Genomic DNA, 12,070 nt, shown 5'->3' on the forward strand with positions numbered 1-12,070 from the left:
TACACATCATGAATCTGCAGGTCTTTCAAAATGCTGCCTTAACTTGCTCAATGCAAGTCATGCTCATTTTTGTCAATTCACATGCCAACATGTTGGAGGGAAATAGCCCAGGTATGCTTAAGGTAGACAAGTCAATAAAGAGCTAAGCCTACTCTATAGTAAAAAAGAAGGTACCCTGTATTTTGATACACAGCTGTTCTCACAAGGCTGAATAAGCTTATATAATAGTATAGTATTTATGGTTCTCTAAAGAGGCAAGAACATACACTGAGAACTTCACATTTGCTTATTTTATTAGATTGATCACTATCCCTTTGTAGTATGGGAATATAAAATAATAATATGCCCAGACAGCATTATCTTTGACAACATGTTATGTGCAAGTAACAAGATTAACTAAGTAATTACAAATATTAATGAATCAGTAAATATATGCTGTGCAAGCTCTCATTAACAGTGCAACTTCAGATCCCCTCCTGTTTTAAAACCATTCAAAGATAAAATCTTTTTAAAGAGCTGGACAGTGATTGCTGATGAGACCGCATTGGTCAGTGTGCAGGGCAGGGGCATGTTTGCATGAAAATCATCTTTATAGGAAGGATGTAATTCACCTTGATTTACCTTTTATAGCTTTTTAGTTTTTCACAGTTTTTTGGCAGGAGAGTTTCTGTAACGTGCTATTCATTTAAAGCCATGTAGGACTGGACTCTAATTGGCAGAAATGAAACACAAAAGCTAAGTTTGCTGCCTCTCTGATTGCCTAATAGACTGCAATCATAGCAACCTCTGTAGACTCATTTTTTACCACCCTACAATGCATTACATTCTTATCAAAGTTGGAGTATGGGTGAAATCCCTTCATTACAGCTACGTTAAACACACGTTGCAGTGCCACGTGCCACGTGTCATAATTTTTATAGAATATTTTTCTTAAAAAATAAGAAGAATTTGAACCCCCCAAAAATGTAGATTAAGTTCCAAAGATGCAATAACTGATGAAAATAGAATGTAACGGTGGATAATTTGTTGTAGTGAGTATGAGCGTCAACACACTTCTATTAACAAAAATACCGGACATAGAGCAACAACAAGCATTCTTTTCATACTATTTATATGTTGCACCATTCTGTTTCAAAGAGAGGTCTCATATGAAAAGCTGGTGTATCTCTGAATAAATTGATTTTCACTGTGTCCTCTGTTAATCAACAGTAAGTGGAAGCTATCTGTTCACAAAGCTTTATTGCTTCTTTCGAACAAGGCTTCCTTCTTCAATACATTTTACTGCAGATATTGGCCTGCTGGTGGGAATGCACGTTACAGATAGGGACAACCTGGAGATAAATATTTCCTGGCAATGCTTACACAGAAATTTTTTGTATAACTTTAGACTTTGTGCAGGCTATTCTCTTTTAAAGGAGAGATGGTATGTATGCAAGCCTCGCATCCAAGACATACAAAAATAAAGGTTCCGGTTCAAAGGTACCTGTAACTGCTGACATACTGTTATACAAATGTACTATATTTGCAACAGGGTAGAAATATGGACTGAGAGGATTTGCCTAAACCTCATCTGTTGTCATGGCAGAGCTGCACATTCAGTAAAGTACTTACCTTACTTGAAAAGTTCTTAAAATAGTATGGTATCCAAGCTATGTATTCTTACCATCAGTGACTTGAACTTCTCCTTGGATGTTGGCTGGCTTATTTGTATTGATCATATCAGAATTTCTTGCAGCAGGCATAGCACTTGCACAGAGAACTACACCAGTCAGCAGCACTTCTATTCTTCTTTCTGCTCTCTGCCTGGCTTGACAGCATACCACAGCTACAGAAAAGCAAAAATCCATTACTTTTAAAATGTTGGCATCTTGATTTTAACAAAACAATTAAACACGGAAGTTAAATGGGCTTAGAGAATGACAGAATTTCAATAAGGACCAAGACGACTAAGTGCTTTTCCCAAGTTCATGGTTTCTACTGTTCTGTTTAGTTGAAATAGTAGAAAATATTGCTAAGCAAACAAAAATCTGTTCCTACATTTAGTTCACAACAGCACTTGCAAGTTTCTCCCTTTTTTGTAATCATGAAATGCATCTTCATTTTATTTCATTTGCAAATAGAAATTATGGCATAGTTTGACATATGCCAATGAGAAGGGGAGACTGAGGAAAACAAAGAAATTAAAGAATTTAAAAGTTAAATGAAAGACTATTAAGTTACTCTTTGATTTCTTAGTTTAAGAATACTGTTGTTCAAACTTCAGCTTTTATAGAACTATGCCAGAATAAAAAGCATTCTGACACGAGTTTCTTTGAAGCATGACAGAGCTTTTTTCAATTCAGTAAGTGATTCTAATTTACTGCTTCTTAAATGACTTTTTTTCATTACAAGGTAGTTGGGTTTTAGCTTATACATTAGACTTTATAAAGTTTACTTCAATAGTTATTGTTTATGGTTCTTTCAATAACTATTGGCACAGAAAGAGGAGAAAATTAGGCACAAGAACTGAAAGCAAAACGTTTTCCCAAATACAAGACTTAGAATTTTCTAGAATTACAGAAATCAACATGAAAAAGAAGAGCCAATTACATACTTCTCAATTTCAAGATCTAAGTACTATTTTCATCAGAATTAAACCAAATGATTCTATAAAAATTAGCTCTAAACTTAACATCAAGATTTAATGGTAAATAATTTAGAATCATATCTTGGTAAGTAATTATGTAAAGTGTTTAAAAAAAGAGCAATGAAAGCCTTACTTCTAAACCACGTTTATTTAGCTTCAACTTTCAGTTCTGGAGCTTCATTCGCTATTGTTATTTTGGAAAATAAGTAATTTCACATCAAGTTAAACTAATTTCCTTTCTCTAAATAAAAAAACCAAACAACTTCTTTTTTTTTTCCTTGATCTTTTCCTGTTTAACAAGGTTTAAGTAATTTCTATAGTGCTCTTCTAATCTTTTCCATGTGGGACAAGTCCTGAAATAGTTAAAAACTTTTTTTCTCAGATGCATGGCCTTATATTTAAAAAGAAATTACATTGGCTGTATTACACCAGCTTACCAAGTATTTCAGATTAGCGTGCACATGTGTGTCCACAAAATTTTCTATTCTGCAGCTCATCTTACTACCAGAAATGATTCTACATGTTCTTTTTCCTAAATGGCTAAACAATATTTATGGATAAAACTCAGGTCTGTGTGGGATTTGACTGGACAACCTGATCTACTTAGACCTGGCTTTGAACAGGGAGCTGGATTAGCTGACCTCCTGTGGTCCCTTCCAGTCAAAATTAGTGTATGCTTCTTTGACTCTACAAGAATTAAAAAAATACTCTGGATGATTCTCCGTTTGTAATCACTTTTCTAAGATGGCTATATTGTAACCTACTTAACATGTACTACATGGGTTGTGACCACTGATCATTTTAATTGGTCTCCCGAGATACTAAGCCAAGTGACTTCTAGATGTTTAAGTGTATTAAGATGCAAATAAGAATGACACAAATGATGAACTACCTAATATACTGGCAAAGCAGCTTTGGCTTTTGACATAACAGCTTGTAGCCTCCAGGCAATTTTAATAAATGTCTCCATTAAAATAAATGACAATACTATTTTCATTATTATTAAAAACAATGATTTTAAACCAAAGGAGTCTTCTTGTAAATTACCTGCTTTGGATTCTTATCTTACAACAGGGATTTTTAAAAAGTCCACTTGAAACTGACAAGCGTAGCTTTCAGAATCAAGGCAGAAATGTAATCTGGTTTATAAATACACTTACAAACAGGTATTTTAGTTTTCCAGGTCGTTTTTCAATGAAAGCTCTAATACTTCCTTAGGAAAAAAAAAAAAAAAAAATAGCCTAACATAACATGGTGATTGCCAAAGAGAGGTATGTATCAAAATGAATGCAGTGCTCATTCTATGCATTACAAAGATTTACTGAAGATAAACTAGTGGATAGCAGTTAAAAATATTTTACAGTTTAGTTTTGCTGTTTGAAAGCATCATTTAGGAATTTAAAATTACTTAAACTTTGACATTACTTAAGTTTCTGATCATATGCAGAAGTGATGTCATTTAGAGCAGTTTATGAATGCTAACTTTTAATTCATAACTTTTATAGCTAAGGAAACCAACAGCCCAATAAAAGGCAGACTTATCTCAGAGCCTCAAATTACATAACAGCTTTAAATAACACAACAAACATTCACATCAATATACATAATTTTAATGCTAATGAGACTCATTAAAACCATCATTTTGGGCAACAGTTGATTGCACAATGATATTCTGCTTCATTCCTTAAGGTATTAAAGTGCAAATTACGGAGATGAAAGGTCTAATTAATGCCACATCATTGGCATTTGTCTGCAACTAAAGGATCCTTAAGCAAATTAAATTAATAACAGTAAAAATATCTAATTCTATAGTTTCCCAGAAGTTATTCTTATACCTTAGCCTGTTCAGTGTAGAAAGGTATTAAGTTCACACATCAAAACACAAGTTCGTGTAAAATTGTCCCTCTTCTACACCCTGAGCTGTAGTTTCATCAAGGTTATAGGTTTAAAAAGCTGTTCACAATTTCTATTTCACAATTCTGGGATTGTATCACAGCTTTAAAAATAGGTGCACCAAATCTATAAGCATTTACTATCTCAAAAGTAAGCAACAAAATAAAAAAACACCTATGAATGCCAGTCATCTTTTACTGCAAGTTTACTTCTCAGGAGCAAGTGGGAAACTAACTGCTATTTACACTACTCTGTATTAGTTTTGATTAAGGAATGAAACTTAAAGCTGAGAGAAACAGTGGACATCTACTCCAACATTTTGTACCCCACAAACAGCAGGTGTTCTGGGTACACAATCAGAAATCTACCCTTGTGTCAGTCTCTGATTTACCTTCAGTTCTCTAACTCAGCATTAACTGGGATGCTGAAAGGCATAAGCCTTGATATTTTCAACTGCTCCTGGCTCCTTTTACCCACAATGAGAATAAAATAATAGATCTAGATCTGCTTTAAATGTTGGGAAAGAAGATTTTATTTTTAATATATAATTTTATCTTTCTTTAAGATGTAGCAAAGTACTACTGCAAATTCTCACGATCAAGCAGATGAGAACACAAATGACTATTTAATTTTCTTAAATTTATTGTTTGAGGTTTTTTTCAATCATTGCCTACCTGGAGCTAATTTCTGCTGTGGTGCTTCAGGTATTCCATGAACCGGATAGATCCAGAGTATTCCCTGAATTCCCCCATCCTCTGCGACAGTAACACTGCTTGGAAAATAAGTGAAGAGTATCATTATGGTAGACTGCTAAGGATTATTTTTTCCAAAGCAATCTAAACTTAAGAGTTGTTGGAGAGGGGAGACTCCATTTTATTGTATGCTGTAATGCTAAACATACCCCCCCCCCAAAAAAAAAAAAAAAAAAAGTGACATAAAATCCACCTAAATCAGAACAGCAATAATTTACATCTGCTTAGTTTACTGTCTTCAAACACTGTTCTGTCAGGATATGAGAACGTTTGGCCTGAGCTACTCTATCTTGTGTCAAGACTACACTGAAAGAAAGCTTATTCAGTTTATGCATTACACAAACATATCCCAGGAGAATAACCATTAGCCCAAATATATTGAAAAATTAGAGGTGTCTAAGAGCTTTCATTTGTTCAATATCCATAACTGCACTGGCAGGTAGTACTTTAAATTTTCTTTATCTAAAAGTAGAAAAGGTAGATATTGACACAGATAAAAGACTTACCCTAAATCTGAATACTTTGCAGAGAACATTAAAAGCTTATGTTGGATAACTATTGCCCTCAAAATCAGACACATGATTGCCCTTGAGAGCTACAAACAAATAGGTGAATGAGGAAATTATGATAGGACTGAGTACCCTCTGCTACCTTTTCTTTTTCCTATTAGAATAAATTACCTCTCAAAGTCTTTATTTAATACAGCAGAATCCTCATAAGGCCAGTTTTCACCATTTTCCCTCATTACATGAATTACCACCACAGCCTCATACATTTTCATTATATCTGGCATGAATAATACTGGGATGTCCAGCTTTTCTTTCGGAGCCAATCGGGTTCCTGTAAGACAGAACGGATCATCATGTAAGTTTTGAAAATTAATTATATAATTTTACTCATATATTTCCTTTTTTTTCTTTTTGATACACTGCTTAACATTTTATCACAGTGTACCATTCCCCTTGTAATAACAAATTTCATTTCAGCCTGCTCTTGCTACAGCCAAATCTCGTTTACAGTAGCACGTGGCCTGTCTTCCTGTAATCAGGTACTTTGTGATTCAGTGTCCTGAACAAAGGAGTTCACTTCAAGTGTTTAGACTTCTACTTACTGATAAAACTTTGAACCCAAGGCCAAGGAGACTGTGAAGGCTCAAAACAAAACCAGCACAATTAAGTGAACATCCCACATGCAATACTCAAAGATCATGTGTTATATATGTACATCAATCCCGTGATTTTCTAGGGTCTAAGTCATGTTTTTTGAGCATCTCTGGGTTGCAACATAAGAAAGTAACAATGCATAAAAAAGACCAACCCAAAAGCAATTGTTCACGTTCAAGACATAACTGAAACATACTTGAAAGAATCTACATTATTACTTCAAAAGCCATGTCTTTTCCATACGATTTTTCATCTGATTGATTTTTGCTGTCATAAAAAAAACCCCAAACACCTATGTCATCTATAATGAAGGTGGACTGATACAGTTTTAAGGGCCTTTGTCCAATGACTTGTCAGTCTGCCAAGTGTCAGAACACCTACCTCAGGGCATGTTCCAGCTATTTCAGAAAGAAAGTTAGAGCAAAATTATACAAAAGAGAGAAAGTAAATCATACAGTCTTTTCACTTTCAAGGTCCTTTGAAAAGAATTCTTGAAATTTGGTAGAATTGACATCTCGGGGTTAGGGTTCCAGCTTTATTTCTATCTGCAGAAAAACCTCTTATTTATGAGTAACTACTTCTACAATAAGAATTGAATCTATTTTAATGATAAATTTTCATGCCTGCTACAATGTACACATGCTAACACCCATCTATGAGTATCATTCCCTGAGAATGACTCAATCTGCTAAAGTTAGCATGCATGGGACAAGCAGCACTCTCCCTGATTGCTGCTTCTGATAACCTTGGGAAGGACAAAACATAAAAAAAGAGGTGGATGCACGGAAGTTTGGAAATGAAGGTGGACGTGTAGGGAGGCAAAGTAAAATGATGACAGACAGAAATGCCCAGAAACAAAAAAAAAGGTCAATTAAGTCACAGCAGAGTGGTAAAGAGCTTGAAAGATAGCTCTTCAAAACACAGAACAGTCAGGACTCCTCATCTGCATCAAACCACCTCTGCTAGCATGTAATTATAAAGCCTACGGACATTGCAACTTCTATGGCTACGTCACAATCTATTGTTGCTATCATTTATTCAACACAAACAGCAACCTTGAATAAAGATATCCAAAGTAGCTTGGGTAGAATAACAACGTATTTAAATTAGTAAATTTCCCTGTCCAGACTGGTTACCTTTATGAAAAAATTTCTTGTACTGAATTATTTAGGTATTTTCTATAGTACATAACCCCACTAGAGTTAATGTAGTTCTGTAGCTGTAAAGCTTTTAGGTGGAAACACTCTTAAATTAAAATAAATTAACCAAATTAAGATTGGCAAATCAGCCTTAAATTAGGAAGGCTGGGATTATTTAAAGACAAACCACTCTGCAGGATTTTTGCCCCTTTCAGTAACAATGCCTCAAGACCTCAAATATAGACCACTGCCTCACTTTATTATGGATGCTACAAACAGTAGAGAATTCTTACCTAAATATTTGTGGATTTCTGCATGTAAGAGGTTTACCATGTAGCAGTTACAGATATTAACCACCTGCTTTGCACTCACAATTGTTTCATTTTTGTGTATTTATAGAAGTCCATCAAGACATGAGAAATTTGTCTTTGAAATAATTACTTGAAAAGTCTTGTACCTTGAAATAGCTTGAAAATATCCTCATTAAAAATCCATTGAAAATGTTAGTATATAGATGAGAAAAACAAACTATATTTCTTTTTCTTTTTCTTTTAATATAGATTTAAGATTCTTCTTTAAGTCTTAATCTTCCCGTTTGATGCATTTTCTATCAAGTGCATACCCAAGATTTAAAAGATATACAATATATATATACAAATATTGTTGGCAATAATGTGGTCAAAGGGCTTTTTGAACACCTTTAAAAATTAGCAATTAATTTTTTAATCCCGTATCTGAAATAAATAAGATGACCATTGTTTCCATACTTCTGAAAACATCCGAACTAGGATCCATCCCTCTGGAACAGAGGTCAGTTACAGCACTGATGCACTGTTCTCCCTCTGTGAAAGAAAAGGCAGCTCTTTACTGTGACTTGCCCACTTTGGGCCTACCCTGGTGTCGTTCAGGCAGAGGTCTGTAATAGCTTTTAATTAGAAGTGTATTCTTCAGGATATATATGCAATTAGATTGCCTTAAATCAAATATATGCTTACCAAAACAGTGTAATCAACAACAGTGTGTAAGCACTTCATAATACCATTGTGGCACATCCGTAAGTTTCATTTGTCACTCTTCTAACATGCAACAAACGGAACAGACTGTAAATTAAAATCTAGCTATAGTATATATGCACTGCATATACTGTTTGAATTGTAGCTTAATTATGCCTGTTACAGGACATCGTGGCTTGGTTTTTCAAATAAATTTTAATACAGAACCTATATGAAAGCATTCTGGGTCATTCTGGCAGAAAATTGGTTATTAAATATCATGAAAAGACAAATTTTATAGTATTGCCATTGAAACAGAATGTATTCTCATTTTTAATACAAAAATCATCTTAGGAGAAGCTGTTCATAATGACAGTAATTTTATATCACTGGGCTTGCCTGCAGCTCTCAACTAACCAACTGATCATTAACTGCTAGTACAGATTTATTTCCTTATGATTTTGCCTAGTTAATAAGATAGATGAAATAGGCCTAATTGCAAAAATCACACACTGCTTCAAGCTTCTCTTTTTCTCCTTCCCATTTAGAGACTGTGGGCCAGCAGCTGCTGGCACGACAGTATCTATGTGCACCACATTAGTGTGAATCGGCATTACCAACCAAGATGCTCCTATTTGACTGTGGACCTCAAGTACTCTGCTAGGGATACCACAAACCAATACCAACAGCTGATCCCTTACCTCCATGTAAGTATTTATACTGCAACGAGTATCCACAATTATTCATAAGAAATCCATAGCAAGGCATTTTTCAGAATAGAGCTGCATCACATTTGGTAAAAAGCTTTGGGCTAGATTTTGATAATACCTTACTTCTCTTTCACTGTCTTACAGGCCATTAGGAAATGGGGACAGTTAGCAGAGAAAGCTCAGCTGACCCTTTAAAAAACAAGCTATCTGATTCAGACAAAGGGCTGCAATTAGAGTCAACTGCCTCACGGAGAAGCATGCAGAGATCCCAGTCCTCCCTCGTTTCTTTTTTAGGTCACCTGTTTTTAAGCCTTGCCTCAAGCCTCTCAAAAGGACAACGGAGAACACTAATTCTGTAAAAGATTCCTTGGGCACTGCATCCTTTGACACTTGAGCCTAGAACTCAGAACTGAATAAGATAATTAAATGAAAAATGAGTGTATTTCAAATTCCCTGCTTCACTTCTGTGGGGCACTGCACTGTGATTGAGCTCTGTGTAATTTCTGTGTCAGTTCTAGAAAGAATAGCACTATGAAAGTTAAAATTAGTTACAGAAACAGAGGATCCCCATAGCTGTGAGGTTATTTGGAAGGAACACAGACAGGTGAAAACACATTTGTTGCCTCTACAGTAGCTTAGGAAAATGTTTAAGAGCAAGCATCCCAGGCAGTGCCACAGTGACAAAATTGTAATGGCAATGAGCAAAATATCCTGCAATGTCTTTAACAAGAATCATCATCCTCTCACCTAACCTTATCTTAAAGCTAGTTTTCATATTAATAAGGTGCTTTGATGGCAGATGTTCTAGATGTTGAAAGGATTATCTCCTGATGCATCACACTTAACTCTGTAGCATCTCAGACTGCCTCCCATTGATTGTGCCCAGAATATAGCACTCTGTTCAGATTCCTTGAATAGAAAAAGAGAGACGAGGCAGAGCTCACAATGTCTTCTTGAAGTCGGATGGGGAATCACTGAAGGGTGGGCACTTCTGTGGTTAGTTGTGGGGTTATTTTCTGCTGGTTTCTCCATTAAAATTATTAGTATAGAATTATTTTACTAAAAACTGCAGACAACCCTGCTAAAATTAGCACAGGCCATATAAATGTCAACCCAGTATAATCAGGTCTATCTTCTACCATTATTCTTAATCTGGAAAGGGCAACCTCCAAAATATTCACAGACAGCAGCTGATGCTGGGGAATGGTTGCTAATTCTACCTCAAGGAACTCATCCAGAAAAGGAGGACTGATATCAGGCAGTAGAGTGAGATATTGCCAGCAATCCAGTAAGTATCTGAAATACATAATAAAAGTCAGGCATAGGTATTCACTTATTTTCACCCGCTAGAAGGGACAAACACCTGGCTCACATATGAAGACTAAGATTTTTTTTTTTATAGCAGCTCTTCCAAAAGTGGTTCAGTGCTAAATTCCAAGAGTTTAGTAAAGAACAAAAAGGATTTCTACCTCAACTGTTATTTAGGGTGGGTTCATTTCTGTTTGCATCTTTTTCTTCTTTTTTTTTCTTTTTTTTTTTTTTATAGTGTTTTCAATGAGGCTGCTTGAATTTTTTTATTCCTTTTCAGTAAAACATGATTATAATCCCTTGTTGTGGGTTCTAATTGATGAACTGTGCGAATGTAGCAGTCTGTGTTAGCTTTACTACACCAGTATTGTAATTAGTCAGTCTCAATGAGTGAATATGAATAACATTTTCTGAATTGACAGCCATCACACAACAGCCAAGAGCCTCCATCTGTGGAGATATTCAAAACTGCACTGGAGGTGGTCCTGGACAACCTGCTTTAGAAAAACCTGCTGGAGGAAAGGGAGGGGTTGGATGGACAATATGACCACCTGAACAGACCTGTGATTCTACAGTTCTGCGATCATGATAGATCACTATGCTTTGTGTTGTTCTTGTTTTTAAGAATACATATAAAATACATTCTTATTTGCGAAGCCAGATCCACTCATCTCAGTGAATAGCAGGTGATATGAGGAACAGCGTGCCTCCTTCAAAGGGAAATGAAGGAGGCAGAACAAGAGATCACCCTGGCTTAACAATTAGCTTTTGGGTACACTTAAAGGCAAAGAAGCAGCACACCAGGTATGGAAAGGCCAACAAATACCCAGCAAGAACTACAAGAACCTTGCTAGTGTATGCAGAAATGCAGTTAGGGAGGCTGACACTTAGCTAGAACCAAAATTGGCCAAAAATATCAAGAACATACAAGAAAAGGTTCTTCTGATACGTGGGTAATAATCAGAAGCACAAGGAAGACAGTCCCACTGCTCAACAGGGCAGAGAAAATAGTTACAAATAATGCTGATAAGGCAGAGGTTCTCATCAAGTTTCACAATGACAGTGAACTTGTGAGGTGGACAGTTGGGGGAGACAAATTACAGAGAGACCTGAAGAGGCTGGAAGAGCGGGCCAACAAAGACAAGCACGAGGCCCTGCACCTGGGATGGTGTTACCAAAGAGCCCAGACAGGCTGTGATCTGATGTGGCTGGGGAGCAGCCTTGCTGAAAGGGACCTGGGGGTCCAGGTGGGCAACAAGCTGAACGTGAGTCAGCAGTGTGCTGCTGCACCAGCGAAGGCAAATCAGATCCTGGGCTGCACCCACAGGGCACTACCAGCAGAGATAGAGGTGTGGTCTTCCCACTCAGAACTTGTCAGGCCACACTTGGAGTGTCCAGTTCTGGTTCACACAATTCAGAAGAGATACAGACAGACTGGAAAGCATCCAAAGGAGGGCCACAAAGATGATCAAAGGGCTGGAGAACCT

At 36.2% G+C, this 12,070-nt stretch overlaps 1 protein-coding gene across 1 annotated transcript in view; it reads right to left on the reverse strand.

Annotated features, from left to right (window-relative positions):
* Positions 1–12,070, reverse strand: part of CFAP47 (cilia and flagella associated protein 47) — a 342,945-nt gene that overhangs the window by 37,945 nt on the left and 292,930 nt on the right. Inside the window, 3 exon segments of the mRNA XM_027782493.2 lie at positions 1,664–1,825; positions 5,194–5,291; positions 5,952–6,111. Of these exon segments, the coding sequence (XP_027638294.2) occupies positions 1,664–1,825; positions 5,194–5,291; positions 5,952–6,111 (420 nt within the window).

The sequence above is a fragment of the Falco peregrinus genome, chromosome 4 (genome assembly GCF_023634155.1).
Source record: "Falco peregrinus isolate bFalPer1 chromosome 4, bFalPer1.pri, whole genome shotgun sequence".
NCBI lineage: Eukaryota > Metazoa > Chordata > Aves > Falconiformes > Falconidae > Falco > Falco peregrinus.